Genomic DNA, 27,893 nt, shown 5'->3' on the forward strand with positions numbered 1-27,893 from the left:
GTTACTCATTCAAGTAAAAATATATATGCAATTACTCTAAACCCTGAGTGTATGCCTATAATCACAACATGTTCATCTACATTTCATTCTACCAAGGAGGGAGACTGATGCTCTTGCTTTGCCTTGGACTGGAGGTTTCCCAGCTTAGGACACTTTCAATGCTAAACTGTTAACCTGGGCAAACCAGAATGGATCATCACCTCACTTCAGGCCCTCCTCCCTCTTCAAAAATACCCCTGATGTTTATCTTCTCTCTTTACTAATGTAGTTAGAACATGTTCACTGGGATTCTACCCAACATGTGACCACACCACCTCTTTTTTTTTTGTCAATTATCACGTTTAAGAGTCAGAAATTTTTATACTACCTAGGAAATATTTACAATCCATTCTTCAGAATCTGAGAACCCCAAGTCTAACATGTACTAAAGACAGCCCCTATGTAGGCATGTGTGTTTTTCTTGAATGTTTTCAAAATCAGGTTATAAAGTAGGGGACCATACACTATGCCCAGTGTAACAAACACTGCTTCCGATCGCCCTTGTAACGCACTCATTTTTGAAGGTCTCTAGATCTTGGTAACAGCTCCTCAATTTGTTTGCATCAGGAGCTACTGAAAACAGAAGAAGGTCTAATGATTATTCCTTCTAGAAATAGAGTGTATTAAAGACAACTGTACCTTGTTTTAGGGTCTGACTGTAGGACTGCAAAGTTGCACCCACTCGCATCTGTGCTGACACTAACAGCTCTATGGGCAAAAGGAAGTTTCTCAAGTCGAATTCTTTCATACACACTATTTGTATCAGAGACACAAGACACATCTGATGAGGAATGATGTAGGTTTGGTAAAATGTCTGCTAAAAAGAAAATAAATGAACTATCATTAATCGAGGCTGCAATGAAATTATTAAAAAGATTTGGAGCAACTGGAATAAAAAATGATGTGAAAAATATAAAAGTACACATAAAGTCCTTCTGAAGAATTTAGAACCTCTCCATCTTCAACACAGATTAAGTGCTGCGTACTTACTATACATACAGAGAATTTTCAGTATTTGCCACAATTTCTTCTCCCAATAAACACCTTCCACACTGCAGCCGAAGTCACCTTTCACACTGGTAGCTCTATCCATATTAGCTTTGTATGAACCTAAGTGTCACCACAAGCTCCCTCCTTTCTCTTGCAGGCTCTGAGAAAAGACCTCAATGACCACACTGTGCTACTGTGATTCAGTGATCACCAATAAGGGGCAATCAAGAGTCAGTAGGACAGAAATGCCCCTATCCTCAATAGTCCAATCTAGCAAGGAAATCATACCTCAGGGAAATAACTAGTCAAATGTTTCCATGTAGACATGTCACTAACAAAGAAATTATTCTGGCTGCAGCACAAAAAGATTTTAAATCAGAGAATATACACAAAGACTCTATTACTTTAATTCCACACACAGAAGTAATAAAAAAGATGATATAGATTGGGACTGCAGCAATCAATCTGGAGAGGAGAAAGGAACAATTTTAAAAACACATTTAAGATAGGAGTAGCACAACTTGGTAACTGTTAGATGTACAGGAAGGGGCATGGGGTAAAACCACTGAAGTGCAGCTGAGGGTGCATGAGACCATGAATTCTATCAGACCATTAAAGAGTAATGTAAAACTCAAGACTCGCAAATCTTCTTACAAGACAGACCTGTGCTCCAGTTACATTTTCAAATGTAGTCTATTTCAGTCTCCTGGACTTTATTATTCTTCCTCTAACACTGTTATTCCTATCCCTATGCTCTTAAGAAACTCACATGAACATTACATTAGTTATCTGTCTCAGGGAACTTTGAAATAAATGTGTCTCGGCTCTATAAGCTATGATAGGGAACAGGGGGCTCATCTCCCACATTTTTATATCATTAAAATGCTGCCCTGTATCTACCACACAGTCAACAAACCTTGCATGTTTACAGACATGAGTCATCTATAAAGAAATAAAACACAATAAATCAATACTATGTAAAATTCCTTTTACGTTTTATAATTTTGAAGAGTCTATAATGCTCAAAGTAATCATAAATGTTTTTAAGATATACTGTAAGCATTTAACAATTAATTTATTGGTTCAAGAGGATATAACGAAGGACCACGATGTGCCAGAGAATACATTAAATACTAACAACAGAGAAGAATACCCATGCCCTGTACCATGAGTGACCTTCTATCTACAGGAGATATATACTGAACTAATCACAAAGGCAAATACACAATGCTTAGGGGTAAACCTAGCAATATCATCACATTAATAGCTGACTAGAGTTCTTAAGTACAATCACAAACTGACCTTTCTTTTCAGAATTCTTTCTTTTGTCTTCAAACCATTTCCCTTTAAATCCTTCCCCATCCTGTGTGACAAACAGAATTTCATTTCTATTTAAAGCAATATCGGAGATTGACACCTGGCGTGGATAGGCCCATCGGCACTGCTTCAGGGAGCTGCTAAGTGATCTCCAGCAGAACACCTAAAACGAAACCAAACCACAGCACAATATAAAGCAACAGAGCATCAGGACAAGCAAAATCGGAACTTAAAAAGAGTGCTGTCAAAATAAAAGCCTGAACTTGTGTGTTTCGATGATTATTCTTCCACAGAAAAAAGAGACAGCTGCAGGCAAAACACCAATGCACATAAAATAATTAAGTAAATCTTAAAAGCAGAGAGAGAGAGAGAGAGAGAGAGAGATGCTACAAAAAATCAAGATGATGTTGGAGAATTACATCTTTCAGGAAAGTAGATTAAGCAACATGAAGTATTATGTGTGTTTCCATGGCACTCCCCCAAGGAGAAGCTGTTTTCCATATGACTTGCTTGGGGCAAACAGTCCTGCTGGAGTATTATAGCATACTAAAACGTTAGAGCCAACACTTTAATGTCAGGTAATTACCAAACTCAATCCAAAAAGAAGACATACTTAATTGTACAACTAAAACAAAGTCTTAGATAAAGAAATCACTCCAGTTCAGTGACCCCGAGTAGTCCTGGGAACAGGACAGGGAGTGGTGCTAAGGTAGAGGACGCAAGGGGAGGGTGCTGGGCTGTCCTGCACAACTTCAGCTACAGAAGCGGCGGCGCCTCTGTCTGGTCACATGACTAAGTTCAAAACTGCTGACAGAGAAGGAGGGGTTGTTGACTGTTTTAAGCCCAGCGCCTACTACACAGCCGAGGCTAGACTAAGAACTCATGAATCCTAGTTTCATTGTCCTAACTACTGGGATTGAAGAGTGTTCCACCATACCCAGTTAAAACTGATGATTTCCAAAGTCTGACTCCTCATAACCAATTTTTGAAAATAATGGCTACAACTTGTGCCTATGAATACACCAGCAGGTGGAGCTTTGCAATTACATCTTGTGGTATCTGTTTATCTTTGAGGGATGGGGTTGAAGCAAGGTTTTCTAAACAGTCCAAGCTGTACTACATCTTCCTATGCAGCCAGCATGGGCTCAGCTCACAACCTTCCTGCCTCAGGCTCCAGCATGCCAGGAGTACAGGAAAGCACTACTATGCCTTTCTAAAGTCTATGATGGCCCATGAGGAGGGAAGCACTCTGTAGTACTGACAAACATGTCCAGACGTGATTATTCAATTTTTAAAATGTGAAGCTTCATATCATTATTTAAACCTCACAAAATAACTTATCATGTCATTATTTTATCAGAAGAAAACTGTTTTCTTAACCAGTGTATAATTTTATCAGTATTACTAACATATGAAAGTTAGATATAATATTAAATTTAAATATATTTAAACTTTATAATACTATTTAAAGTTTAAAATATTTATAATTTAAAATATAATTATGAACCTATATTAAGCATGTCCTTAAATATATAATTAAATATTTTAGGTAGGGCTGGTGAAATGGGTTACCAGTTAAAAATGCTTGCTGCCAAGTCTGATGACCTACGTTCAATACACAGGACTTACATAGTATAAAGAGACAAGGAGCTCCCCAAACTTTTCCTCTGACCTCCACAGAAGTGTACCACAGCATGTGCTCATACACATGATTTAAAAATTAAAAACATCTAAAACTGGCAATTCTATTAGAGAAATGCATTGATACACGTGTAAAAGGGATGAAAATTACAGTTAAGAGATAAGACCTAGAAGCACAATATTATTTATGTATGTAATAGAATAAAGGGTATCATAATCTCTACACACATATATAATGTGTACATTGATATAAAACTGTAATTGGGGACAATCTTTACAACTATGGCCCAAATGTGTAATACACTGCCTGTTTATTGTTATAAAAATAGAGAAACCCTGTCTCGAAAAACCAAAAAAAAAAAAAAAAGAAAAAAAAATAACTATATGACATTATCTTCTATCTACACCTTTCAACTCTGTTTATGGATACTCGGTTTACATACCAAATAATTCAAACTACTTGTTTTTTATTTTAAGAAGAGGAAATGAAGCTTTAGGCTGCAGTTTAGCAACACTACTGGCACCGTTGGGTTAGAGACATTCCAGGGTGTCTCTGGAACCCTGGCTCCTCACTAGGATGTCAAAGAAGGGAAGGAGCATCAGTAGCAACCATCAAAAACCAGGCACTACACTTCACATTATCACCTCTATACAGAGCATGTTACTAGTCTTCAACATAACATAAACTCACCCTTCCGGCTCCATCCATAGCAAGGATGCATATTTTCTGGCCCCCATTTTCTGTCAAATGTTCTGGATCAACCTTGTATTCCATACAACCTCCAGACACAAGAATCTTTTTCAAGTTTAGTTGTCTGAGTGAAAAAAAAAAATTCATAAATTAGCATTCTCTAAAACACACACACTTAATTTTATAGAAATAATAATTCAAACAATAACTGTCAAGGAAAGGAGGAAGAGTCCACCTCCCCTCATTGCAGTCCCTCCCCAGCAGCTCCTTCTTCCTACAGCATGTCGTTCTTCCTCTCAGAGCCTCTACTCACACCATGGGTTCCCAAACCCCACTTGCTAAGGTACACATTCACTTGGAGTTTCATTCACTGGAAGGCTATCAGCTCCTAAGTATGCCCATATCTTAACAGAAAAAAAATATTAAAAACAAAATAGAAATGCTGGAATACGGCTAATCCTAACCAGTCACACATCCCATGAAGGTCATGGCCTCGGCTAATACCGCCTCCATCGGCCACACATTTGTTTTTCTGCGTGTTTGATGTACAGAACACAGGGCAGAGCCTGCCCACTGCTACTCTACAACTGTCTTACCTTTCAGAAAGCTTACTTGCTTTGAAAAAACAGTATTTTCATAGTTACAATGTAGTAATTTAATCTGTATCAGAACAAATTCTTAGTGAAAATCTGGAAGGAAGGTATATTTATACAACTTCATATGTTCAGGGGAAACTTTAAAATGTTTTATAAATGTTCATTAAAAACTACAACTTAACATTCTACAAGTCAACTCACACCTATTTAATTGGTTCTAAGAAACACATGGGATCACATTTCCATGATTCTGAAACTAAAATGCAACCTACAATCAATGTCAGACAGGGAAGTTTCTGTGGTAACCTGATGTCTTAACAACCTGAAGAAGTCACCATCTCATCATCACCTTCATGCATCAGCAAGAACGTTCACTGCACTCAAATTTAAATCTCTGTGTTTCCAAGAGCTAAGTTATATTTTTCCAGGAATCAGTTATAGTTGTGCAAAAAATTATTTCCACATTTGTATTCCCTACTTTAATGAAATATGATAGAATGAAACATTGCTCAAATATTGCTCTTAAATATCAGTCTGAAATGAAAAACATTTTCTACAAAAGGTGAATACTTTGGAAGGACCTAAAACAATACATGACTGTCAAATCAGATATAAATTAATAAATGACTAAAGACCATAATGTATCAGGAACACAAGATTACTTCCCAATTACTTTTAAACATCTGCTCTTTGTATCACTCTAAACAAAATCACAGGTGAAACACATGATAAGTGAAAGGCAGAGAGCTACAGATGGCATGTGCACCCATACCTAAATTTGATTCTGTATTCTTTGATATCCCAAGTAACAGCTAGTTTACTGCATATTACTGCAGCATGGTAAACACAACAAGCTACAGTGTACCAGGAGAAGCAGCACACCAGTCAGATGTAAAGAGCGAGCCTGGAAAGAGTGTTTATGGTAAACAACTATTTTAATAAACAGTGGATAAGATAGTAAAGTCTACAGATGCAACAGTGACCCTGATAGAAAGCAAGAGTGGGGATTAGTTGAGTTCTGTGTACCAGATACATTAAAAAGGAAACTAAACCTTGTAGGGCATAGCTTACGTTAAATATGATTCAAAAACAGTATTCTACAACTTGCAAACAAAACTTTTATATGTCTACTAGATCCTTGTCAAAAAACAAAAAAAATCATCAAAAAACCATGCTTAATTTTCCCTTCCATTCTGTCTTCTCATGAAGCACAGCATGCTGGTGAGCAGATCTAAAATCAGTTCTTACAAGGACAGGCTTCTTTTCCAGAAATATACATACTTAGTGGCCATCTTCTTGCACTGATAGTCTGCAAGTAAGTAAATATCTCCCCTTGTGGTAACACAGACAGTGGCACCATCGCTTGCTGCGACCAAAGACATGGTAATATCCTTATGATGAAGGGCAGAGACTTGACGAGGAGTAGTGACACACTTTTCTCCACTGGGATCCAGTAAGTGACCTAAAAATTTACACGAATAAGCAAACCATAAAATACCTATTCGAAGATCACACTGTAGTTTTTAGATATTGCCATGAAAAATTTCTTACCCAGTTGTCCACCATTCAGTCCCAGTGTGTAAACGGCTTCTCGAGTCCACAGCACCGTATGAAACCTGCCTGCTGCTACTCCAACGACAGTCTTTCCTTTCAGGTATTTTGCCTGTATCTATTCAAAATGAGAAGTAAGACTCTGCAGCTGACTACGGATCGAAAATCTAGTGCGATCTTCTCTAAGATACAGTCCACCAGATAATAAACATCCTCCTCACAACCACTGTCTTCTCAACCACGAACACATCTCCCCATCACACCAAGACCCAGATCAGCAGAACACACTGATGAAGCCACTTTCAGCCATCAGTTTTAACAAACTAAACTAGCATTGTGTAAAACTCAAATCATTACAATTTTAGTAACAGTAAACATTTACAAAATAATCACTCTTAAAAAAATATATACAGTGACTTTTAATCTACCGAATCCAGGATCTCATAATGGTAACACACTTGACATTTTGGCACAGATGATCTTCTCTCATGAAGGACTGTCTTATGCATACCTGGATTCTACCCACTAGCTAGCTATCATTAGCACCACCATCCCACTCCTGCTGAAACTGTCTTCAAATACTGCTGTGTGACCCCTGGGAAATCGAAGCTTCGCTATCAACCTAGGATTCGAAGGTGGCAATGTAATGACAAAAAAATAGGAGTGCAATCCATTTGCTGCTCCTAAAGAACTCCACAAAACTAAATACCCACAAGTTGACAATAAGACTAGAGACTACACCCAAATATCCTGGGGTAATACTACTGACCCACTAGCAATTCAGAAGAGAAAAGAGGAAGATTTATACACTTAATTAAAACTGTCAATTCAATGATAGTTTTAGATACAAAGGATTAAACCAAAAGGGAATTTAACACATAAGACATGTGTAAAGTGTGATGTACTGAAAATATCTGTCATGGGTGATGAGTTTAATAAAACAATTTAGAATACTCCATCTAAGGTTTCTAAATTTGGGGAATAGGTACCTTTTGATGGTGGTCATGTGCTGATGGGAATGCGAAAATGGTGAACTCTGACCCACATACCCTCTTGTCAGCAAGTGTGACACTTGAATAGAGACACATTTAATAATGCAATAGCTTTTTTCTTAGTACCTTGCTTGTGTAAGTGTATGTTATATTGATACATTTCTTTTTAAGGAAAACAAGTTTCAAACTCAAAAATCTGGGTCTGAGAGTAAATTTAAGTAGTAAAAATCCTGTCTAGCTTGCAAGAACCTTGACTTCAATCCCTAGCACCTAAAAGGGAAAAACAAAAATGAAAAATCAAACCACATTCATCTCAGCTTCTAAACATTTAAAGTTAAATCTGCAGGCTGGTGAGATGACTCAGGGGTTGAGAACTCACATTGCTCTTGCGGAGAACCTGAGTTCAGTTCCCAGCACCATGTCGGACTGTTCACAACCGCCACCCATAACTCCAGCTCCAAGGGACTCTTCTGATATCCAAAAGGCACCTGCCCTCAGGTACACTTACACAATTACAAGTAATTTTTTTTTTAATCTTTAAAGTTAACTCTATGGTAATTTAATAGACAATCTCCCAAGTGCATAATCTCCCCTGTGCTTTTATTTTTAACTTCAAATGAATGCTAATTTGTACTGTCATTTTCTTATGGAAAAAGATAAACACAGGGAGCATAGGAAACCCTGAGAGAGGTCTTGAGCTAATGTGTATTGCTGACATGGCAGAGCCATGTGGAGGGCTCTAACTCCTTAGCCACAGGGAGTAGCAGAGCCTCACCTGGGTGAAGCTCAAGAACAATGGCAAAGCTTCCCTCGGGAGCTTGAGTATGAGTGTTTATGAACAACTGGCCAGTGTGTGCAGACTAACAACTGCAGCTTTCTCCTCCTCTTGGCTGTTTACAGCCTGGGACTGTGGAGAGACCTCCTACCAAGACCAGCTTTCCCTCCCCCTGTGCTGCACCTAATATACATGCTGAGGTTCCAGGATGCTGGGGGTAGTAGGCAACCACTCATCAAAGGAAGCACACTGCCACTTGATCCCAACTTCCCTAGACATATATCTGCTTGTCCTTTCTTCATTCTCTCTGTACTGCTAGCCAGGACTCCAGGACTCAAGCTGCATAAGCCACATCAGAGTAGTATGTATCATATCACTGAAGAGAAGTTAACTAAGTAGATACAGTTACTCCATTAATAAGCTACATCTTTTATCCATATAAATTTTATAGCAAATAGACAGCTTATTGGTTAAAAACAGAAGCTTACCTGTCTGGGTACATTACAGCTGGAAGGTGGGGGAATAATTCCTAGTTGGTGAAAAATGTTGAGACCAAATGTATAAACACATCCATCTTCAGTTAACACAACAGTGTGATCCTTGGCAGCTGCCACTTGGGAACAATTGTGACCAGCCAATCCTTCCACAAGCCTGGGAACCTAGGACACAGTTAACTTTATTATAATACACTAGTCCGTAGTGATCACTTATATAAAAATGCACACAGACTCTGTGACACTACATCCAAAATGGTACATCTAGAAGACTTCCCCTTCCAAAGGCAAAGTCTGCATCTCATTAAGGGGCAGGTAAACTAATGAAATTATGTTCATGATTTATGAGCAAAATGGATATAAGACCAGTAGGGAACTTCAATCAAATAATTTAAGTGAGTTTTAAAATATTTTAAAAACTGTTTATTAATTTTTTTCTTTGTATGTGTGCATGCGCGTGCGTGCATGCGAGCATCACATGGGACATGTGTGAAGGTCAGAGGAAAACTTGTGGGGTTTCCTTCTGTGAATCTGAGAACCAATCCCATAATATCAGCCCTAGCAGTACCTGCTTAGCCAACCCATTGGGTCTCAAGTGACTTTTAAGTCCTTACTGCATCCTAAATGCAAATTTAGTGGCGTGAATAAAAGGAAAAGGAGCCTGTGGCGGTTTGAAAGAAAATGGTCCCCAAAGGCAGGGACACTATTAGGAGGTATGGCCTTGTTGGAGTAGGTGTACTATGTTGGAAGCAGTGTGTCACTGTGGAGGCAGACTTTGAGGGCTCACATATGCTCAAGCTACACCCAGTGAGACAGTCTACTTCCTGTTGCCTGCATATCAACATATAGCAGCTCCTTCTCCAGCTCCATGTCTACTGTACACAGTCACACTCCCTGCCGTGATAATGGACTAAACCTCTGAAACTGTCAGCCACCACCTCAAGTAAATGTTCTCCACTGTAAGAGTTGCCTTGCATGGTATCTCTTCCCAGCAACAGAAACCCTACCTAATAACCAAACATACACTATCCTATTTCTTTGCAGTTATTCATACTGGACTCAAAGTTCACATCAGCCACTTACTAGCTATTTGATCTCAATCAAATTTTTAACTTTTCCTCATTTTCCTTATCTGGGAACTAAGCAATCAATAAATGACTGCTTTCTTAGTGTTACTGTAATGCACACAATACAGACAGAAGCCCTTGCAGCTGACCAGACCATTGTGAGGTTCACTGTAAGTAACAACAGTTCACCAAATCCCCAAGAAATGGAAGTTAGTAATGTTGTAGCTTTCTTTCCTTTAATAGATAATTTAAAAAAAAAAAATCAGCCTTTTCCAATTACCACTAAGTTTCAATAACATAAAAACTAACATTCTAATAATAAAGTATTTTTCACTTTTTTAGATCATGCATATTTTAAGGAAATAAAAATCTGTACTTCTTCAGAAAAAGGGTTTTACAATTAGTCTGACCTTTAATTTCAACTCTATAACTTATATATACACATATACATACATATATTATATATACACATATATATATATATTATAAATACATATATTTCTCCTTACTCAGTATTTGCTGTTATGCCAAATATTTTTTCTTTCACTTTTACTTAAGTCTTTAATTTATATGCTATATACTAGGAAGCAGATTTCTTAAAACTATTACTAATTTTGAACATTATTTTGCTTTACAATTAGGATAAAAAATTAACTGATGTTTCCAATTCATCATGGCTTTACTGATGTCTACTATGTAATGACTCAATTACCAAGCATGTTTGCTCATCTCCATGGCCTAACCGTCCACCACGACCGTGCCCACAGGTATAAACCTGCCCTTTCTGGGACAGAAACACAGAATGAAATTTGCAAAGCACCACCTAAGGAGAAAACAGAATTATGTTATTAAAACTCTCTGAAAAAAAAAAATCATTTATTTCATTTCTTTAAGAGGAACATTGTTAATTGTATAAGTTAGATAATGTGTTCAGGGGTACTCACTATACTATTCTCTTTACAAGTGTTCTAAATAAAAATAAAAAATATATATGCCTCATTTTAAATTATACCTATAAAATACATGGGAGGGGAACAAAGAGAGCAATTATAGTGGGAAGTATATAGTGTAACAGTGTAAGCTTTCAGTCCTCAATGACAAAATCACTGTCCTTTGTTTTCCAGTTTAGTGAGGTGTCAAACAACAAGAACTGAGCAGAATGCAAAATGGAGAGTAAGATTATCAAACAGAATCTGTGTTATTAATAAAATAGTCAATCAAAAGAGTACTTTTAGATAATAGGTTTGGTAATGCACAGCTGGAGAAGCACTGTATCCTTTTTTGATCTCTGTTTTTAATCAAATATAGCTTTAATGTCTTTACATAGCCTTAGAGAATTCTGTATCTGTTTTCAAGTCTCTCTCTTCCCATTTCCTTACTCGGTTCCTAACATCAACCAGCTGCTGGCACACACTTGGCACTCACATACTCCACAAATAAGCATACTCAAACAGGTAGACTGCACCATGAAAGGTAGCAACACTCAGTTCACAGCAGCTTTAGACATGCCCATGCTTACAGGCTACCCCACAGGCCACATTTTGCTGCTTTCACACCAGCATTACGTCACTCTGCCTTACTACTCTACAACTCCTTCCTCTTAAGATACACAAAGATGAGAAAGAAGGAAATCCTAGAATCATTCTCCAGAAAGGCATGGTCCTTTGGAAAATAAGAAAACTGTAAACTGAGCTATAGAAATCGATGGGTGATTACATCGATTTACATGTTCTGTAACACATGCCTGTCCAAAAAAAAGAATATAAAATACTCACTTAGCTGTACCACAAATACAATAAAAGAAAGTCTAAAAGCCAATCCCAAGTTTATAGTTAGAACTTTTAAAGAAAAAAAATTATTGTTTGAGTCAAAACGAATATATTTGGTTCAATTATATATTCATTTTTATTCTACTACTAAACCCATGATACCAGAACTTAATGTCTGAATTTTTAAACAATTAGACATGGCTTTCACTCCAGTTCTCTAGGATATGTAACGATTTTATCTCTGCCCCATGTTCAGTTCACTTGTTGCTACACCAGAGCTCTTTTTCAGGGAGTAAAAGGGCTGGCTCTTTAACCAACTGTGCTCAGTAAATATTCCCATCCAGCTTCCACTTCCGGGACTGAAATTTACAATCCTTTTCTCACACCTGTCCACACAGCTTGCCTTACTCATGTTCTATAGTAAATAAAGTTCCCTTGATCCTCAGTTTCTTTACAAACAATACAATTTCCTTTCATTAGTGAATTTTGTTTTTTAATGTCTTGTTCTAAAGTTTATACCATCAAGTAGAACATACTCAATTTTCTTATACTCCATACACAATAGGACCAGAAGGTAGACTCATACTCTAGGTCTCTTAATAGCGCCATTATTCCCTCATTACAGGCAAAAGCTCCCCACTCCTCAAGACCACAAAATCTAGCTCTACCACATAAAAACTAGAAAAGGAAAAACATCTTTCAAATACCCTAAACGGTCAGTCATTAACACCTAAGAATAGATTACCATTTTATGCTCTTAGACAAAAAACTGAAGGGATGGCACACCACTGTGAAAGCCCTTGAGGACCTGCTCAGACTAGCACATACTGAGCAGCACTGCCTGCCCAAGGACGACATGGCTGTGCATCTATTCCACTCGTGCGCTGACAGCCCATCTCCTCATGTTCACTACAGACTCTGATACCGGGCTCAGGATTCCTACCCAGGCTGTACTTCCATTATGGAAAGGTTTTTCCAGGTCTAAAGACAGCTTTTATGACACCATCCTACCATTCTCCGCATCCTCTAGTCTCTTCCCATTCCTATACAAGCTCCTGTTCCTGGCCTTTCAAAGTTGAACATTCTCTATAATTCACATTTTTATTAAAAACCAAATGAACAAACAAAAAACTTGCTAGCTATGATCCATCAGAGCTTGGCTTTGTGATGTTATACCAAGGCCTAACACGGTGCCCGTATCATTCACATCCAAATATTTTAGTTAATGACACTAACAATTCCACCAGAAAACCCATCCAAACCAGAACTGTCACAGGCAAGCCAGGCATGCACAGTAATTTTAAAACTGAGCATTCCATTTTCAAATATAAACTAAGGATTTGTAATGACACGTGACCTTAGGTGAAGTCAGTACATTACTAAGATCTCCAAAGCCTCTGTGTGAAAGGTTTGATTCTCAGGTTGGTGTTACTAAAAGGTGGTAGAAACTCAACAAGGGGGAAAGTAGGAGGGAATGCCCTCAAAGGGGACTATGGGATACCAGCTTCTCCTTCACACTCCTTGCTTCTTGGCTGCTCTTAGGTGAGCAGTGTCTTCCATCAGTCTCCCGACAGGCTGTGCTATTTCACAAGACCCAAAAACCAAAGCCAACTAAATATGGACTCCACAACTTGATCCAAAATAAATCTTTCCTCCTTTCAATGAATCCCAGGTGTTTCTTTATAGTAACAAAGATTAACATAGCTCATAAGGCAAAGATGAACTCAATGATGGGCTCTGAGGTACAAAATGTAAACATCTCAGCATTACAGTGAGTACAGTGTGAGCGACAAAAATAAGACTTCAGGCTTGTTAAATTTAAATACTTTTCAGGACTGCCCAGAGTCCTGTAAACGTGAAAGGAAAATGAAACACACACACACACACACACACACACACACACACACACACACACACACACACAATGTTAGAGAGGAGGAGCAGACCAACAGTGGCAGTCTGTGGAAGTAAAACACATTGCTCAGCAGCAGGACAGAGAGCATGGAGAAAAGCTTCATAAGTTACCAGCTTAAAGTGCACACTCACTCACATTTAAGAATTCAGGATCATATACCAAAACTAACACCAACCTGCAACACATGCACTCCAGAAATAAATGGCTTAGCACCCACTACACATATGTCCGGGGTACCTTAGTCTTGATATGACCAAAGCTAATGCAGTAAAAACTGAAAGTAACAAATTCCTAATGGATTTCATCATTCAGGTGTTATTAGAACTTCACAAGAGTAAAAATGTGCAAAATCCAAACTATCAAATACAATACTTTTTTCTATCTCCAAAGTACACAGATGATATTTCAAAATACCTGCTTGACGTAAACTCCGCTCCTGGAGAACAGATCCACCAGCTCTGGGTGATGCTTGCTATTCTGGCTTCCATGACCCAGAGTAAAGTTTGTGTTATCACCCCAAGTATAGACTTCTGTGGGATCTGAAATAAAAATTAAGATTTTATACTGTTATAGTTTAAGCGAATGACAACTTAGCCTAATTATACATACACAATAATCATCAGTTTACCTGAAACATGATTCAACAGAAACTAACTTAGCTTCCATATTTAGAAAGATTGCAGTCTTTATAAATATGAATCTATTAACACAGTATATATAATTCTAGGAAATTTTAAAACTCAGAAAATCCAAATCACAGTGAAAGCGAGAATCTGATGTGAACAATCACAGCATTTGGCCCTCACTGAGAGCTAACATGTAACCTCCAGCTGAGAGCACCATCACCTGCCCTGTCTATCTTGTTTCCAAGAAAATCTAAGTGTAAGATTTATAATTATACCTGCGTTTATAAAGTATCACTGTTACTATACGTTACTAAACAAACATTAACTTTTTTCTTTTTTAGGGGAATTGAGGGATTGAGATGGGATTCCCAGAGTGCAGAATGGCCTCTTAATATATTATGTAACAGAGTACGGCCCTGACCTCCTCACCCTACTACCACCTCTCAAGTGCTGGGATTACAGGTGTGAACTAACACATCCAAGACTAACATTAGCTTTCACAGTTCACTCTTGATACACAAAATCACAATGACTAGGGCAAGAGCCTTTAAACTGATATAAAATTTAATCAGAGGAAAGTTTGTGGTAAGTCTTCCGTTTTACTCTGGAAGACTGAAAAATGTTCTAGAACGAAATTGTGATTGTCATGTACAATGTGTGGGGGGATGACTGTTCTCACTTAGATAAAAACTATGCGATACCCCCATTTAATCCTCTTCTCCCTTCCTGTAAATTCACAAGGGCAAAGAAACTGGAAGAAGTGACACTAATCTGTGCAAGCAGGACTTGGGAGATGGTTCAGTGGGCAAAAATGCTTGCCACAAAAGTGAGGGGACCTAAGTTCAAAGCCCCAGGACAGGGGCCAGCCAGACATGGAGTGAGCATCTGCAATCGCAGCATTCCAACAAGAAGATGGGCTTCTTTATGGAAAACCTCAGAAGCTTGCACAACGGCTCACCTGGCAGAGGCCATGCATCTCCAACAAGGTGAAGGGTAAGAACCAATACCAGGGCTGCCCTCTGACCTCTACATGTGCACTCTGTCACATAAGCATGCCCACATTCACACACAAAACGCAGACACACATCCACAATGTGTGTACACACACAAAGACACTTACTAAATAAACTGGCAATTTTTTTAAGGTAAAATAGTTACTTTTTTTTCAGTTACTTTGGGTACTGATGTTATTTTCTGGATGCACATTATGGCTTCACAATAATAACAATTATAAACTGCCAACCCTTTGGGTTATGCTTTAACTCTTAAAGACACAACTTAAAAAAGGCAAAACAAGATATTATGAATAAAAAAAATAAAAATAATCAACAGATGTGAAAGTAAAAGTTCTTTGTAGATATTCAAACAAATAAACCCTCAGTATCTTAATCAGAAAAAAACACTAGTAGGAGTTTCCAGAACTGCACCTTGCTGGACTGACTGTGTGAAGCTATCCTTACCAGTGTTCTTAAATACAACGTGAGTTGGCCTGTCCTTCATTAGAAGATCCAAAGGTGACAATCCTTCTTTATCTTGAATACACAAGCTAACACCATGCTAGAAAAAAAAAGTACATATTATAACTTCTATATCAAATTCAAATGATCAACACCATAAACACACTGAAAAAAGAAAGCTAACAATGTAATAATTATCTCTCATAGCTACATACATTTTTTTCACTGATATACAAAAGAACTAAAAAATATTAATGCTCAATTATTGGTAGAGCAAGAAAAGAAGTAAATTTTAAAATTTTGGTTTTGGTGTGTGCGTGTGCGTGTGTGTGTGTCCAAGTGCCTACTGATGCCAAAGTGGACATCAGATCCCCTAGAGGTGGAATTAGAGTGAACTACCCAATGTGAGTGCTGGGAAATGAACGCCAGTCCCCTAAAGAGCAGCAAGCACTTCTAACTGCTGAGTCATTCATTTCTTCAGCCCAGAAGTAACATTTTAAATCAAAGTGAACAGAGGCAGGCGGATCTTTGTGAGTTCGAGGCCAGCCTGGTCTACAGAGCGAGCTCCAGGAAAGGTGCAAAGCTACACAGAGAAACCCTGTCTTGAAAAAAAATTTAAAAAAATAAATAAATAAATAAAATAAATAAATAAATAAATCAAAGTGAAGTACATAAGACAATCTTTCAAAGTAAATACTTCTCCACTGTGGGACGCCTAGTCTCCATATGTGGCACTACTGGGAGGTAGAAAACATTTGACAGATAGGGCCAAGTGGATACTCTTCCATCTCTGGTCCTGTACTACTGAAGGACTACTGTCAGACACTCCACAGAGGAGACAGCCAGAACATCCAAGTGACTGTAGACTTGGAAACACAAAACGTGTTTTAAAACTAGAATATAATACCCATAAACTAACTAGAAGAATTGATCTGAAATTTTATCTTCAAATTTTATCTGTACTGAAAGGACTACAGAATGTTGGTCTCTTCTTCTTTGTTGCTTTGTAAACACCACAAGGTGAGCAGAGTGCTCCACCACAGCTTCCTGGTACTGTACTATCACAGGCCCAAAGCAATGGGACAATGAGTTTGAAATCTCCAAAATCATAAACCAAAATAAAATTTCTTCATCATAAGGTAATTTACCTCAAGTATTTTGTTAAAGTAACTTCTAACAAAACGAATAAGGTAGATCTGATTGCCTAGAAGGACCTACATCTGTATACATGTAGTTAAGCATGTTTAAGGACACACTCATTTTTTTATAGTCAGATTCCATGTCTATAAATATAAGGATTGCAAAGATTTCACAACAATGGCAGTAGTAGTCAGGGTTTGCCTCCTACAATGTGATCATCAGTACCCCATCTCTTTCATTTCACCTGCCCTGGTCTTCTAAGAAAGGCAGTCTGAGATGCATAATATTCCAAACTATAAGCATGACAAATGAGAACTCAGTAACTCAGACTCATAAAGTTTATCTTGTCTGTATTCCCACTAGACCTTACTTACCACATATATCTGTATCGCCCGAAACAACCTCTCAACAGAATGCAAGACCTTGGACTCTTGTTCTCTAGAGCTCCCTCATGGACTTCCGTACTTCCTAATATATTTATCTTGAATGCTAAAGGTACATATGCTGAGCATAGTATATGCCACTTATTTAAGATCAATTCTTTCTGTATATGTCTCCCAAATGTGTAATTTACAAAATGGCATTTAAGTGGATAGCAGGCTTAAGAGCCTGAGTAGTTTGGGATGGTCTTCTACGGGCAACAGCTAGGCTTTATATATCATTTCATCACAGAGCCCTAATGCTACTGGAAACACTAACATCTGCTTTCAATTTGACTATGTAGTCCTAAAACAGTGCAAGGTAAAAATTATTATTCCTGGGGTTTAGAAGAAGATAAAATTTCAGATCAATTCTTCTAATTAGTTTATGGGTATTATATACTAGTTTTAAAACGTGTTTTTTGTTTCCAAGTCTACAGTACCTTGGATGTTCTGGCTGTCTCCTCTGTGGAGTGTGTGACACCCTAAGATCTTTTTGTTTATGTTACCACTGTTGGTCTCTGTTACATACAAAACCCTAACACTACAATATTTTAAAAACACTTTCCATTTATATTTAATTATTTGATTCTTACCTATCTCCCCATACTAGTAGAAAAACTCAATCAAAAAAAGCTCAGTCATGTTCACTACATTGTCTGTAATGCATAGGTCACGCTATGGCATGTATCATATACTCAAAAGAGATTTGTTGTGAATACTTTGCAGTTAGTGTGTCATTCAACCCATGCAACTCTGGGATTCAATTAGGTTTTCATAACAATAGGAAAAATCAAAGCAAGTTCTTCCAGACCAGTGAGTAAACAGCAGTATAAAAATACAATGGCACCAGGCGCAGGGTGACTCCTGCCTGCAATCCCTGCTAGGCAGTAGGATTTACAAGTTTGAATTCAGCTTGGAAAACTAAACGGAATCTGGTCTCAAAATTTAAAAACAAGACTAAGTACAGTCCAGCCACAGAGTAAGTACTTCCCTACCATGTGTGAGGCCCTAGGCTCACCCCAGTATTACAAATGAAACAGTTTAAAGGACACTTGCAGAAAAACTATAAACATAAAGCCTTAGGCATCCAATCTCATCATGGAATAAAATGGTCAAAACAAGGCTACTTAAGACTGTTACCTCTATTGTACCTTTATGTAGGCAAAGAGTTTCTGCTAAGGTCTCTTGTATCTCGAAATCAGGGACTGATAGTGTTGACACTATCAGTATGTGTGTATATTTATTGAGCAATTTATTTTGGCATTTGACATAAAAATTTCTATAGTTCTGAAGTTTATCAAATGCAAATTCACTGAACCTGTATTCATGATTATAGTGTTTGTTGCCAACAAGTAACACTTGAAGTACTACTGTGTACATCAGAGAACTGACATGAAGCCCTTCAATGAAGGACTAGTCCTGTACCCTTTTCCCCTGAAAGGAGAATTGCAAGGCCAAAGGAGAAGACATGCTGAGCTTACAACATGAGAACACTGAACAGTTTTGGAAGAACAATTTGGTAGGAATGTCTTATCAGTGAACTTCACTCACTACTAGACTACTAGTGGTCAATAAGGCTCTGATAAACAAGCTAAGCAAGGCAGCCAAAGCACAAGTTCCCAACTTCTCATACCAGTACACACCCATACTACCATGAAAATCTAAAGCAAGCAAAAGTCCAAAATTCAGGCCAAATCACAACTGTTTCAAATGGAAGCCCTAAATATAGACACATGCCTAGCAACCTCTCAGACAGAAGAAAACCAAAGAACCCTCAAAAGCTCAACAGAATTATCAGCAACGCAATATTCCAGGCAAGGTTTCAGAGGTGAGAAGGGGTAAGCCTGCAGCCAACTGATGCTTTAATTCTTTAGCTTCCCTACAGGGAGAGAAAAGGGATTGGTGACGCTCCTTACACACGTGCGGCAGAGAGGAGAAAGGACTACTACTCCCCTTTTGTAGATACAACTGAGGTCTCATGTTTGGAAATTCATCCAAGATGACTCGGTAAGTAGGGCACTTACACAATTTAGCTACAGAAGGATGATACTATACTACCAATAGACATTAGAAATTATTTTAATGAGAATATATTACAAAAAAATCTTATGTAAATAATTATTTTTTTAAAAAATAAAACAGCTGAAAATACTAATGGCAAGATTCCTAACTACATATTGCTTGAGGATAAAAAGACTTGTTTAGTATTTTCTGGGCCTGCATAAACTTGAAAAAAATGCCTATATAAAGCAAAGTTACACATTTAGAATGAATGACTCAGTATTCATGAGTGCCATAACACTGAGTATTTCTCAAAACACTTCATAATGTAGCTATTCACAAAACAAACCTAGATGGAATCTACTGAGTGAGAAATTTCATATATATTAAGCTGATTTTAATTATCAAATTTTTAAACTAAAAACATTTTATTCTAGTTAAACAAGAAGTGGACATATTATTCAAAACTATTCATTCTGATGCTCAACAGAATTGTAAAGTAGTCAACAATAATTTAAGTCATTTTTTAAATACCCAAAGATATTATTTTAAAATTTTCAGTGGAACTCATTAGACTGGAGTAACTTTAACAGTGGGTTTCATTGTAAGCAAGCAGAAGCCCAACATAAACAGAGCAACAAAGGAAGACCTGACCAGTCACAGGCACCAATGAACCTCCATGAGGTTTCCACTCTGCCCATCCGCTCAAACAGCTCTCTACACCTCTGGGGGGGGGGGGGTATGCAGGGTACTGGAGGTGGAAACCTGGGCCTTGAGAATGCTAGGCAAGTATTCTGCCCCTAAGCTACTTCTCCACACTGAGCCTCTCTGGGTTTAGGTGCTGCCCAATTAATAAACCATTCTTTGTTCAAATAAACTCTGTTCAAGTTTTTTTCTGACAATAGCATACAGTGCACATATCATAAAATTGCACAGTAGCTCACTGTATGTTGTGAGCTTTGATGTATATTTGAAATTTTACATAAAATGTGTAAATAACTAAGATAGAAGGGATTTTAAGGGGGCTGGAGAGATGGCTCAGAGGTTAAGAGCACTGCTTGTTCTTCCAAAGGTCCTGAGTTCAATTCCCAGCACCCACATGGTGGCTCACAACCATCTGTAATGAGATCTGGTGCCCTCTTCTGGCCTGCAGGGATATGTGCAGACAGAACACTGTATACATAATAAATAAATAAATTTAAAAAAAAAAAAAAAAAAAAAAAAAAAGAAGGGATTTTAAATCTAAAGATGAGTTATAGCAGTAAGAGTATCAAACACATATAAACCTCTCTTAGAAAATACAACACGAAATAGATTAAGAAAATGCCATGCCTAAACTCCAGCCAGGGAAGCAGATCAGTGCCTTGCTCAGCCAATCAGCAGAGACGCTTCCTCCCGCAGCACATGGGAACGGATACAGAGACCCACAACCAGACAATAGGCAGAGAGAGAGAGCTCTGGGAACACTCAGCCCTAAATGGGCTGTCTCCATCAAATCCCTCCCCCCAGAGCTCAGGGAACCCTGTGGAAGAGGAGGTGGAAAGAGTGTAAGAGCCAGAGAAGATGGAGGACACGAAGGAACCACGACCTTCTAGATGTAACAGGACTGGCACACGTAGGAACTCACAGAGATGGAGGCAACACGCACTGGGCCTGCCACACTCAATGAGATGGGGTCCTAGAGCTGAAAAGAAGTAGTTGTACGTTCAACAGTAGATGGCCAAAAGAAAATGAACTCAATGGCAACACTGGAGATTCTTTATCTCATAATGTCACATCTGTCATACTGGACTTTTTTTTTTAATTTTACCTTATTTTTTAACTTTTATTTATTTATATTTTCTCTTATCTTTTTACTCTACAGGTCCTGTGTGTACATATTATAGATTCCAGTTTAGTGTGTTTTTATGGGATTCCTGAGTGTGCGAACAAGTAGGTCTGTTTCTTATGCCTTTTCTTGAGCTCTTTTCCTTCTGTTTGTTTTGTCCAATTGCAATGTGTTAGTTTTTGTTTTATTTCATTATGCTTTATTTTATTTTTATCCAAGAGAAGCCTGTTCTCTCTCTCTCTCTCTCTCTCTCTCTCTCTCTCTCTCTCTCTCTCTCTCTCTCTCTTTCAAGACAGGGCCTCACTATATAGCTCTGGCTGTCCTAGAACTCAAAATGTAGACCAGGTTGGCCTCGAACTCACAGAGATCTGCCTGCCTTTGTCTCCCAAATGCTGGAAATAAAGGCATAAACCTGGGATTAAAGGCGTGGCTTGTTTACTTTCTAATGAGAAATAGGAGGTAGATCTGGATGGAAGTAGAGATGGGAAGGAGGTAGGAGGAAGAGAGGGAGGTGAAACCTTAATCAGGATATATAATGTGAGGAAAAAAATCTATTTTCAATAAAAAGAAAAAGGAAAAAGAAAAGCACATGCCTAAATAACTTTTAAATAAACTGACACTTACCTTCAACAGAGACCAAACGCAATCAATATGTCCATAAAAAATGCTTCTGTGCAATGCTGTCCAGCCTGACTCCTTGTCTTTCACCAGCAAATCCACTCCTTTCTCAATAAGCCAATCTAATACTCCTTTCTTCCCGCAGGAGGAAACCAGGTGGAGGGCATTCCTGCCAAAGGCATCCTTGACAGTTGCAGCATTGAAACAGTGACTGGAGAGGAAGGCCTTGATCTGGTTCTCACTCCCCTTTGTCACCACAGAGAGGACATCCATAGCATGCTTCAGGGATCGGCATTTTGATGTGCAGTCAGGGGTGGCAGAATCCATCCTAATTGTTTTTATATTGCTTACTCCTTCAGAACAGTCACTGAAGGAAATTTTAAAAATGAAAAGCTAGGACACAAGGATACTAATTCAGGAAGAATTATTGAGAAGATACGACCCTCTGGGGTTATAATTTAATTAATCACAGCAATTATATAAAACTATATATCTTTGTATAATCTTTTGGCACTTAAATCAAAAAATTATAAATAGTTCTAGAAAGTTCATATCAAATACAAGTTCTTTAATTTTTTAAAAAATCCCAGTTTATAAATGATTCCTGGAGTCAAGCACCAAGGGGGAGTGAGGAGGGGAACTCCCCCTCCACACCATCTGAGCCTTTCAAATATCCATAATTGCGAGGGTGGCCTGTAGGAAAACAAAGTAAAAGCAAAATTACAAATCTAACTCTCTTGAAGTACTTTACAATGTAACTCCACATCTAAATGCCCTTCATTCATTTTTAAAAAAAAAAAAAAGCTATCAACTTCCCATGTTGGTCTCTTTCAGAATGTTCATTATCTCCTGTATTTTTAAACTCTATAAGCTACGTCCCCAGGAGCTATAAACCAAGAGAATGTCTTCCAAAAGGTCACCACCTAAAACTACATCATAACCATTACCAAAATAACCAACACTTCACCCATTACTCTTCACTTTGTGGTAGGCAATGTGTCTTCTCACCTGAATGGCCTCTTGTCATGGGGGGAAATAATTAAAAAGGGGTTTCAGAAAAGCTGGAGCACTATCTGGAAAGAAATAATTTTTGGCACTTTATACCTGTATTAATATAAATTTTAGATGGCTCAGAGACAAAAAAAATGAAAACATAAAAGGGTATTCTTTTATAGTCATTGCATACAAAAAATATGATCTGAAATCTCAAAGTATAAAATGATGATGAGATTCAATGTAACTCTTAAAGCTATATAAAATGTTAAAGACAAAAAAAGGAAAACCTTCCCTATTACATGGTGTGCAAACTTTTCCTTGCTATCTATTCTTTGGGAACAAAAAAAAAAAAAAAAAAAAAAAAAAACAAAAAAACAGTTACAAGACTCTTTAGAGACAGGCCGGAGTCCACTGTGTGCATAGGGGGAACTTCAGAACATTAGATACAAATATGGAAGAGTCTAAATAAGTTATTTCCACGCCCACCTGAAATCACAATGTCAGAAGTCTAAGATCTAACTGGTTTTCTGATACTGACTATTCTGATGAGTCACCTTTTAGAAATGAGAGCAACAAACTACTTGAATTCTAATCCTAACTCCAGGTCTGTTTCTGCAAACCTATACAGTTTTAACTGAACACAGTCCCACAAAAACAAACAAGCCAACCAACCAACAAACAAACAAAAACCCAAACAAAATCTTAGTTTGAACCTAAAAGAATAAAAAGTCTTTGGCATTTAACTGGCACCAAGAAAAGGAACCAATGCCTCAAGTAGTTTAAGATGTCAAAACCAAACACAATATACAGCAAAACAGTCAAGTCACTAATCTCACTCTTTCAAGCTCTAAAGCCCACACCACTCTTGCTTCTCCCACATCAGGATGGGTTAGACGTTAGACAGCCTTTTGTGTTTGAAGTGGCCACTGCACCGAATCCTAAAAGGCAGGATGGAGTGATAATGTAAGGCTCCTGCTTGGGTGATGGGCTAAAAAAAAAAAAGGAAGGGCTAAACACTTTGGAAATCAGAAAAAAATGTAGCACGCTATACTGGTTTGAATGAGAATGGCCCACACATTCCTATTTTTGAATATTTGGTCCCCAGTTGGTGGAACCATTTTGGGAAAGAGTATGAGGTGTGGCCTCAGAGAAAACATGCTACTGGGGACCAGCTGAAAAGTTTCAAAAGACTCTAGCCATTCCCATTGTCTCTCTCTGCCTCCTACTTGCAGATAAAGATGTAAGCTCTCAGCTATTCTCGCCACCCCCCTTTGCTCTGCCATGATCATAGACTCTAACCCTCTGAAACCATAGCCTCAAATAAACTTTTTCTTTCACAAGTTGTATTGATCATGGTGTCTTATCACAGAAGTAAAAAAGAAACTAAGACAGGAGCCTAAACAAATGAACAAATAAATTATAAATAAATCTTTGTCTTATACACGACATATGAACTGCTGAAGAGAGCTGGCACAGCACAGCTGGCTAGCTTAGCTACCGGCAATGGTTCAGCCTCAACGACTGTCCCACCACAAAGATTTTAGCAGGTCAACATTGAGTTCTGAACAATGATTCACAGGCCTTATACTCATCAATAATTAAGAGTATAATTATATTTTAAAACAAATCTAATCACCTACTCCCCTAATATATCCCAAACAAAAGAAAGCAAAACAAACAAACCAACCAACCAATGTCTCACATGTTACAGACAGCTTTATCTAACAGTAATCAACAGTCTTACCAAGTGTGAACCCTGTGAACTACAACAACCAGCTTGACAAGGTATGCTCACTGTTGTAATATTAGCACAAACATTATGGAGTAAACACTTCCTGATTGGACTTAAGGCTTGCTCCATAAGATAGAACTCATATCTGGCACCATTAATGGGGCCAATTAATGGTTGGGTAGGTCATAGGCCCTAGCTAAGAATCTACTACTATTATTCTACTAAATGAGAATAACTTTTAACAGACTTCTAAGGACTTTTCATTATATCCATAGATTAGTGCATCTCTCAACTTTCATCAGAGAAGATTCTTTTAGCAGTAGATGGTGATTCACACAGAGACCCACAACTGGTCAGCATGCAGAATAAGAGACTGCAGTGTTCACCTTCAAATGAGATATCTGTATCACACCCATCCTCCCAAGGCTCAGGACAAGGGGATAAAATAATTTAAGAGCCAGAGGTGGTACACAGCAATTTTTCTGGACAGAGCACGATGGTTGCACATATGAACCCACAACCACTCTGACTGCATACACAAGGTCTGAACACAATAAAGCCAGACAAAATCTTAGCGTGGGCCAGGGAGGTAATCATGAAGTCACTTCCCTAGCTGAGAATTGATGGCTCATAGAGAAAGTCAGGGGTGTGGTTCCTGAGAAGCTACCCGTGCTACCGTAGATGGCCCTACACCCATGCACATACAGAAAGCATAAGTTGTCCAAGTGTTTGTGTGTGTGTGTGTGTGTGTGTGTGTGTGTGTGTGTGTGTGTGTTTAAGACATTTAAGTGGAAAGGAACAGTGGTAGAAAGGACAGGGAAGGAATTAGGGAGGAAGAAATGGGGAGTGGGTTTAATCAAGACACTATACACATGTAAGAAATTCTCAAACAAGAAATAAATATCCTTGAAAGTCTAGGTAGAGAGTTTCATATGAGCATAGGCATTTGTGGAGGTATGAGCGATAATGCCCCAAAGGATCCAATGTTTGAATCCTTGGTTCCCAGTCAGCTGAACTGTTTGGAAAGGACTGGGAGTTCTAACTATGTTGGAATCGGTGTGGCCTTGTTAGAGGAGGTGTGTCACTGGGGGTGGGTTTTTTGAAGTTTCAAAAGTCCACACCAGGCTCAGTCAGCCTCTGCACCTCTCTCTCTCTCTCTCTCTCTCTCTCACCATTAATAATTAAATATTTCAACTATAAGTCCCTTTGGTCATGGTGTTCCACAGCAACAGAACAGTAACTAAGACTGTATTATGCAGCACACAACGCTCAGATTCTGAATTCAGAACACCTGAACTAGTAACACAAGTATTAACTACCTAAGGATCCTGAACACACCACTTAATTTCTCTAAGCTTCAATATTTTCATTTGTAAAAGGAATTTTGAAGTATCTCTTGACCTGTTCTAAAACTTAATGAGATATTTTATCCACATGGCGCAAACATCCAACAAGTTAGGGAGGAAAATAGGACATCTTGATGAGTCGGAAAACGTCAATACTATATTAGGGCCCTTTCTTTTTGAAATACTTTTCATCCAAATCTTTAAAAGGCTACTTCTCAGTGCTTATAGAAATACCTACCATCTTTGAACTTTCATATGGACATGTACATACAGAGCTTTACCTAAATTAACTATGTCTCATTTCAACCTTATTATTGACCCTATAAATATTACTACCTTCACCTTACTATGAGGAAACAAGTAACCTAAAAATCATACAGTGAGAAGAGTACTCTGGATACCACTTGTCAATCAACTGGCTCTCTCACCACAGTTAGGAATGTCAATAGGATGTAATACAGTGTAGTCAAGAAAACTGTCATTTGGGTTGCTACGCTAGAACCACAGACAAGCGACTTGAGTTCCCTATTCCTGCATTTCTTCCTTTGTGAACTACTGACAAGAACCTCCCTTGGAGATACATGCCTTGCCGACATGGAAGGCTTTTAAGATCCTTACAGTAAGGGAGAGAAAAACATGTTATCCTTCTTCATAATTTTCACAATCAGTAAGCAAGACTGTTTTTACTGAGCTCTTTAGAACCAAAATACCTCCCCTGTACACCTATATCTTTACTAATTTAAATGTTTCAAGCTACATATTATGAGTCATAATCAAAGATCAGTTTTTATAAGCCTAAACACATTTTTAAAAATAAGCCCTTACAATGGCTAGGACATTAAGTAATTTAACTCTATTAATATTGTAATCTAATGTTCTCAAATACTCTCTGTGTAGAAGACCTAGAAACTTAGTTTAGTTCAATAACTATCTCATTTTCATAACAGAAAATGTGCCGACAATTTAGGGAGCAAGTAAGTGCATCTGGATGTGGCAAAGAATAATAAGAAATTAGTGTGTCGAAAGTAACAAGTCATACCAACATCCTTTAATAGGTATACTTATTCAGTCTAGAATTTTAGAATCCAGAAGCATCTTGAAAGTTAAAAAACGAAGTGAAATCATCACACAAAACTAGCATACTGAAAGTCCTTCAAACAAGTTTTATTAAAAATGAAAACCAACATATCCAATTAATTTTTGTCTTGAAGCTGCGATGTGACTAAAGTTTGGCAAAAACTTTTTTAGAAAACACGTTTTTTTTAAAAAAAAAAAAAAAACTTGTGACCTCATGTACCATGAAGTAAGTAGGTTTCTAAAACAATAAAAACAAACGAACGCATTTCAACAAAGAAGTCAGGAATTAACCAAAAATGCCTGCAAATTTGCATCAGGGGGGTAGCCGCACTATTAAAAAAAAAAAAAAATCAAAGCACCACCCTTCTCAGTATTTCTGAGGAACTTCTTCAAATGTCCTACTTCGAGGTCAACGGAAACAGGTGCTACTCAACTTTTGCTCCTCGAAAAACACCCCCTCGGGCTAAAACAACTCGAGTTTCATGACTGCGTTAGAATGTCTGATAACCGAGTCAAACATGGCCTATGGTCTGGGTTGGCCATTTCCCCTCTGAACTAGAATTCCCTTGCAACCTGATAGCTACGAGCCAAAGGCCTCTTTAGCCTATATCTCTGCAAAACAGACACAGTCCCTTTCCTCCCAGCAGCACATCTTCCTGCAAGACCTGCTTCTGCCAACTCAGCAAGGCCCACGTGAACTCAAAAAAAAAACTTGGTAAACTCCACTAAGGGCTTAGGGGGACACGGGCGCCTCCAGGAAGGGCTCCAAGGGAAGTGACGCCAGGCAACTCTCGGAACTAGAAATGCAACGTC

General features: G+C 38.1%; 1 protein-coding gene across 1 annotated transcript in view; it reads right to left on the reverse strand.

Annotated features, from left to right (window-relative positions):
• Ibtk (inhibitor of Bruton tyrosine kinase) overlaps window positions 1–27,893 on the reverse strand; it is a 67,293-nt gene that overhangs the window by 38,995 nt on the left and 405 nt on the right. The window contains exons 2-11 of the mRNA XM_059268307.1: window positions 21,936–22,622; window positions 15,924–16,020; window positions 14,252–14,376; window positions 10,866–10,976; window positions 9,081–9,251; window positions 6,826–6,943; window positions 6,556–6,736; window positions 4,679–4,802; window positions 2,332–2,509; window positions 679–856 (exon numbers count right to left, since the gene is read on the reverse strand). Coding sequence (XP_059124290.1) covers window positions 679–856; window positions 2,332–2,509; window positions 4,679–4,802; window positions 6,556–6,736; window positions 6,826–6,943; window positions 9,081–9,251; window positions 10,866–10,976; window positions 14,252–14,376; window positions 15,924–16,020; window positions 21,936–22,256 — 1,604 coding nt within the window. The 5' untranslated portion in view covers window positions 22,257–22,622. The remainder of the gene's footprint in view (window positions 1–678; window positions 857–2,331; window positions 2,510–4,678; window positions 4,803–6,555; window positions 6,737–6,825; window positions 6,944–9,080; window positions 9,252–10,865; window positions 10,977–14,251; window positions 14,377–15,923; window positions 16,021–21,935; window positions 22,623–27,893) is intronic.

Source organism: Peromyscus eremicus, chromosome 7 (genome assembly GCF_949786415.1).
Source record: "Peromyscus eremicus chromosome 7, PerEre_H2_v1, whole genome shotgun sequence".
Classification (NCBI taxonomy): Eukaryota; Metazoa; Chordata; class Mammalia; order Rodentia; family Cricetidae; genus Peromyscus; species Peromyscus eremicus.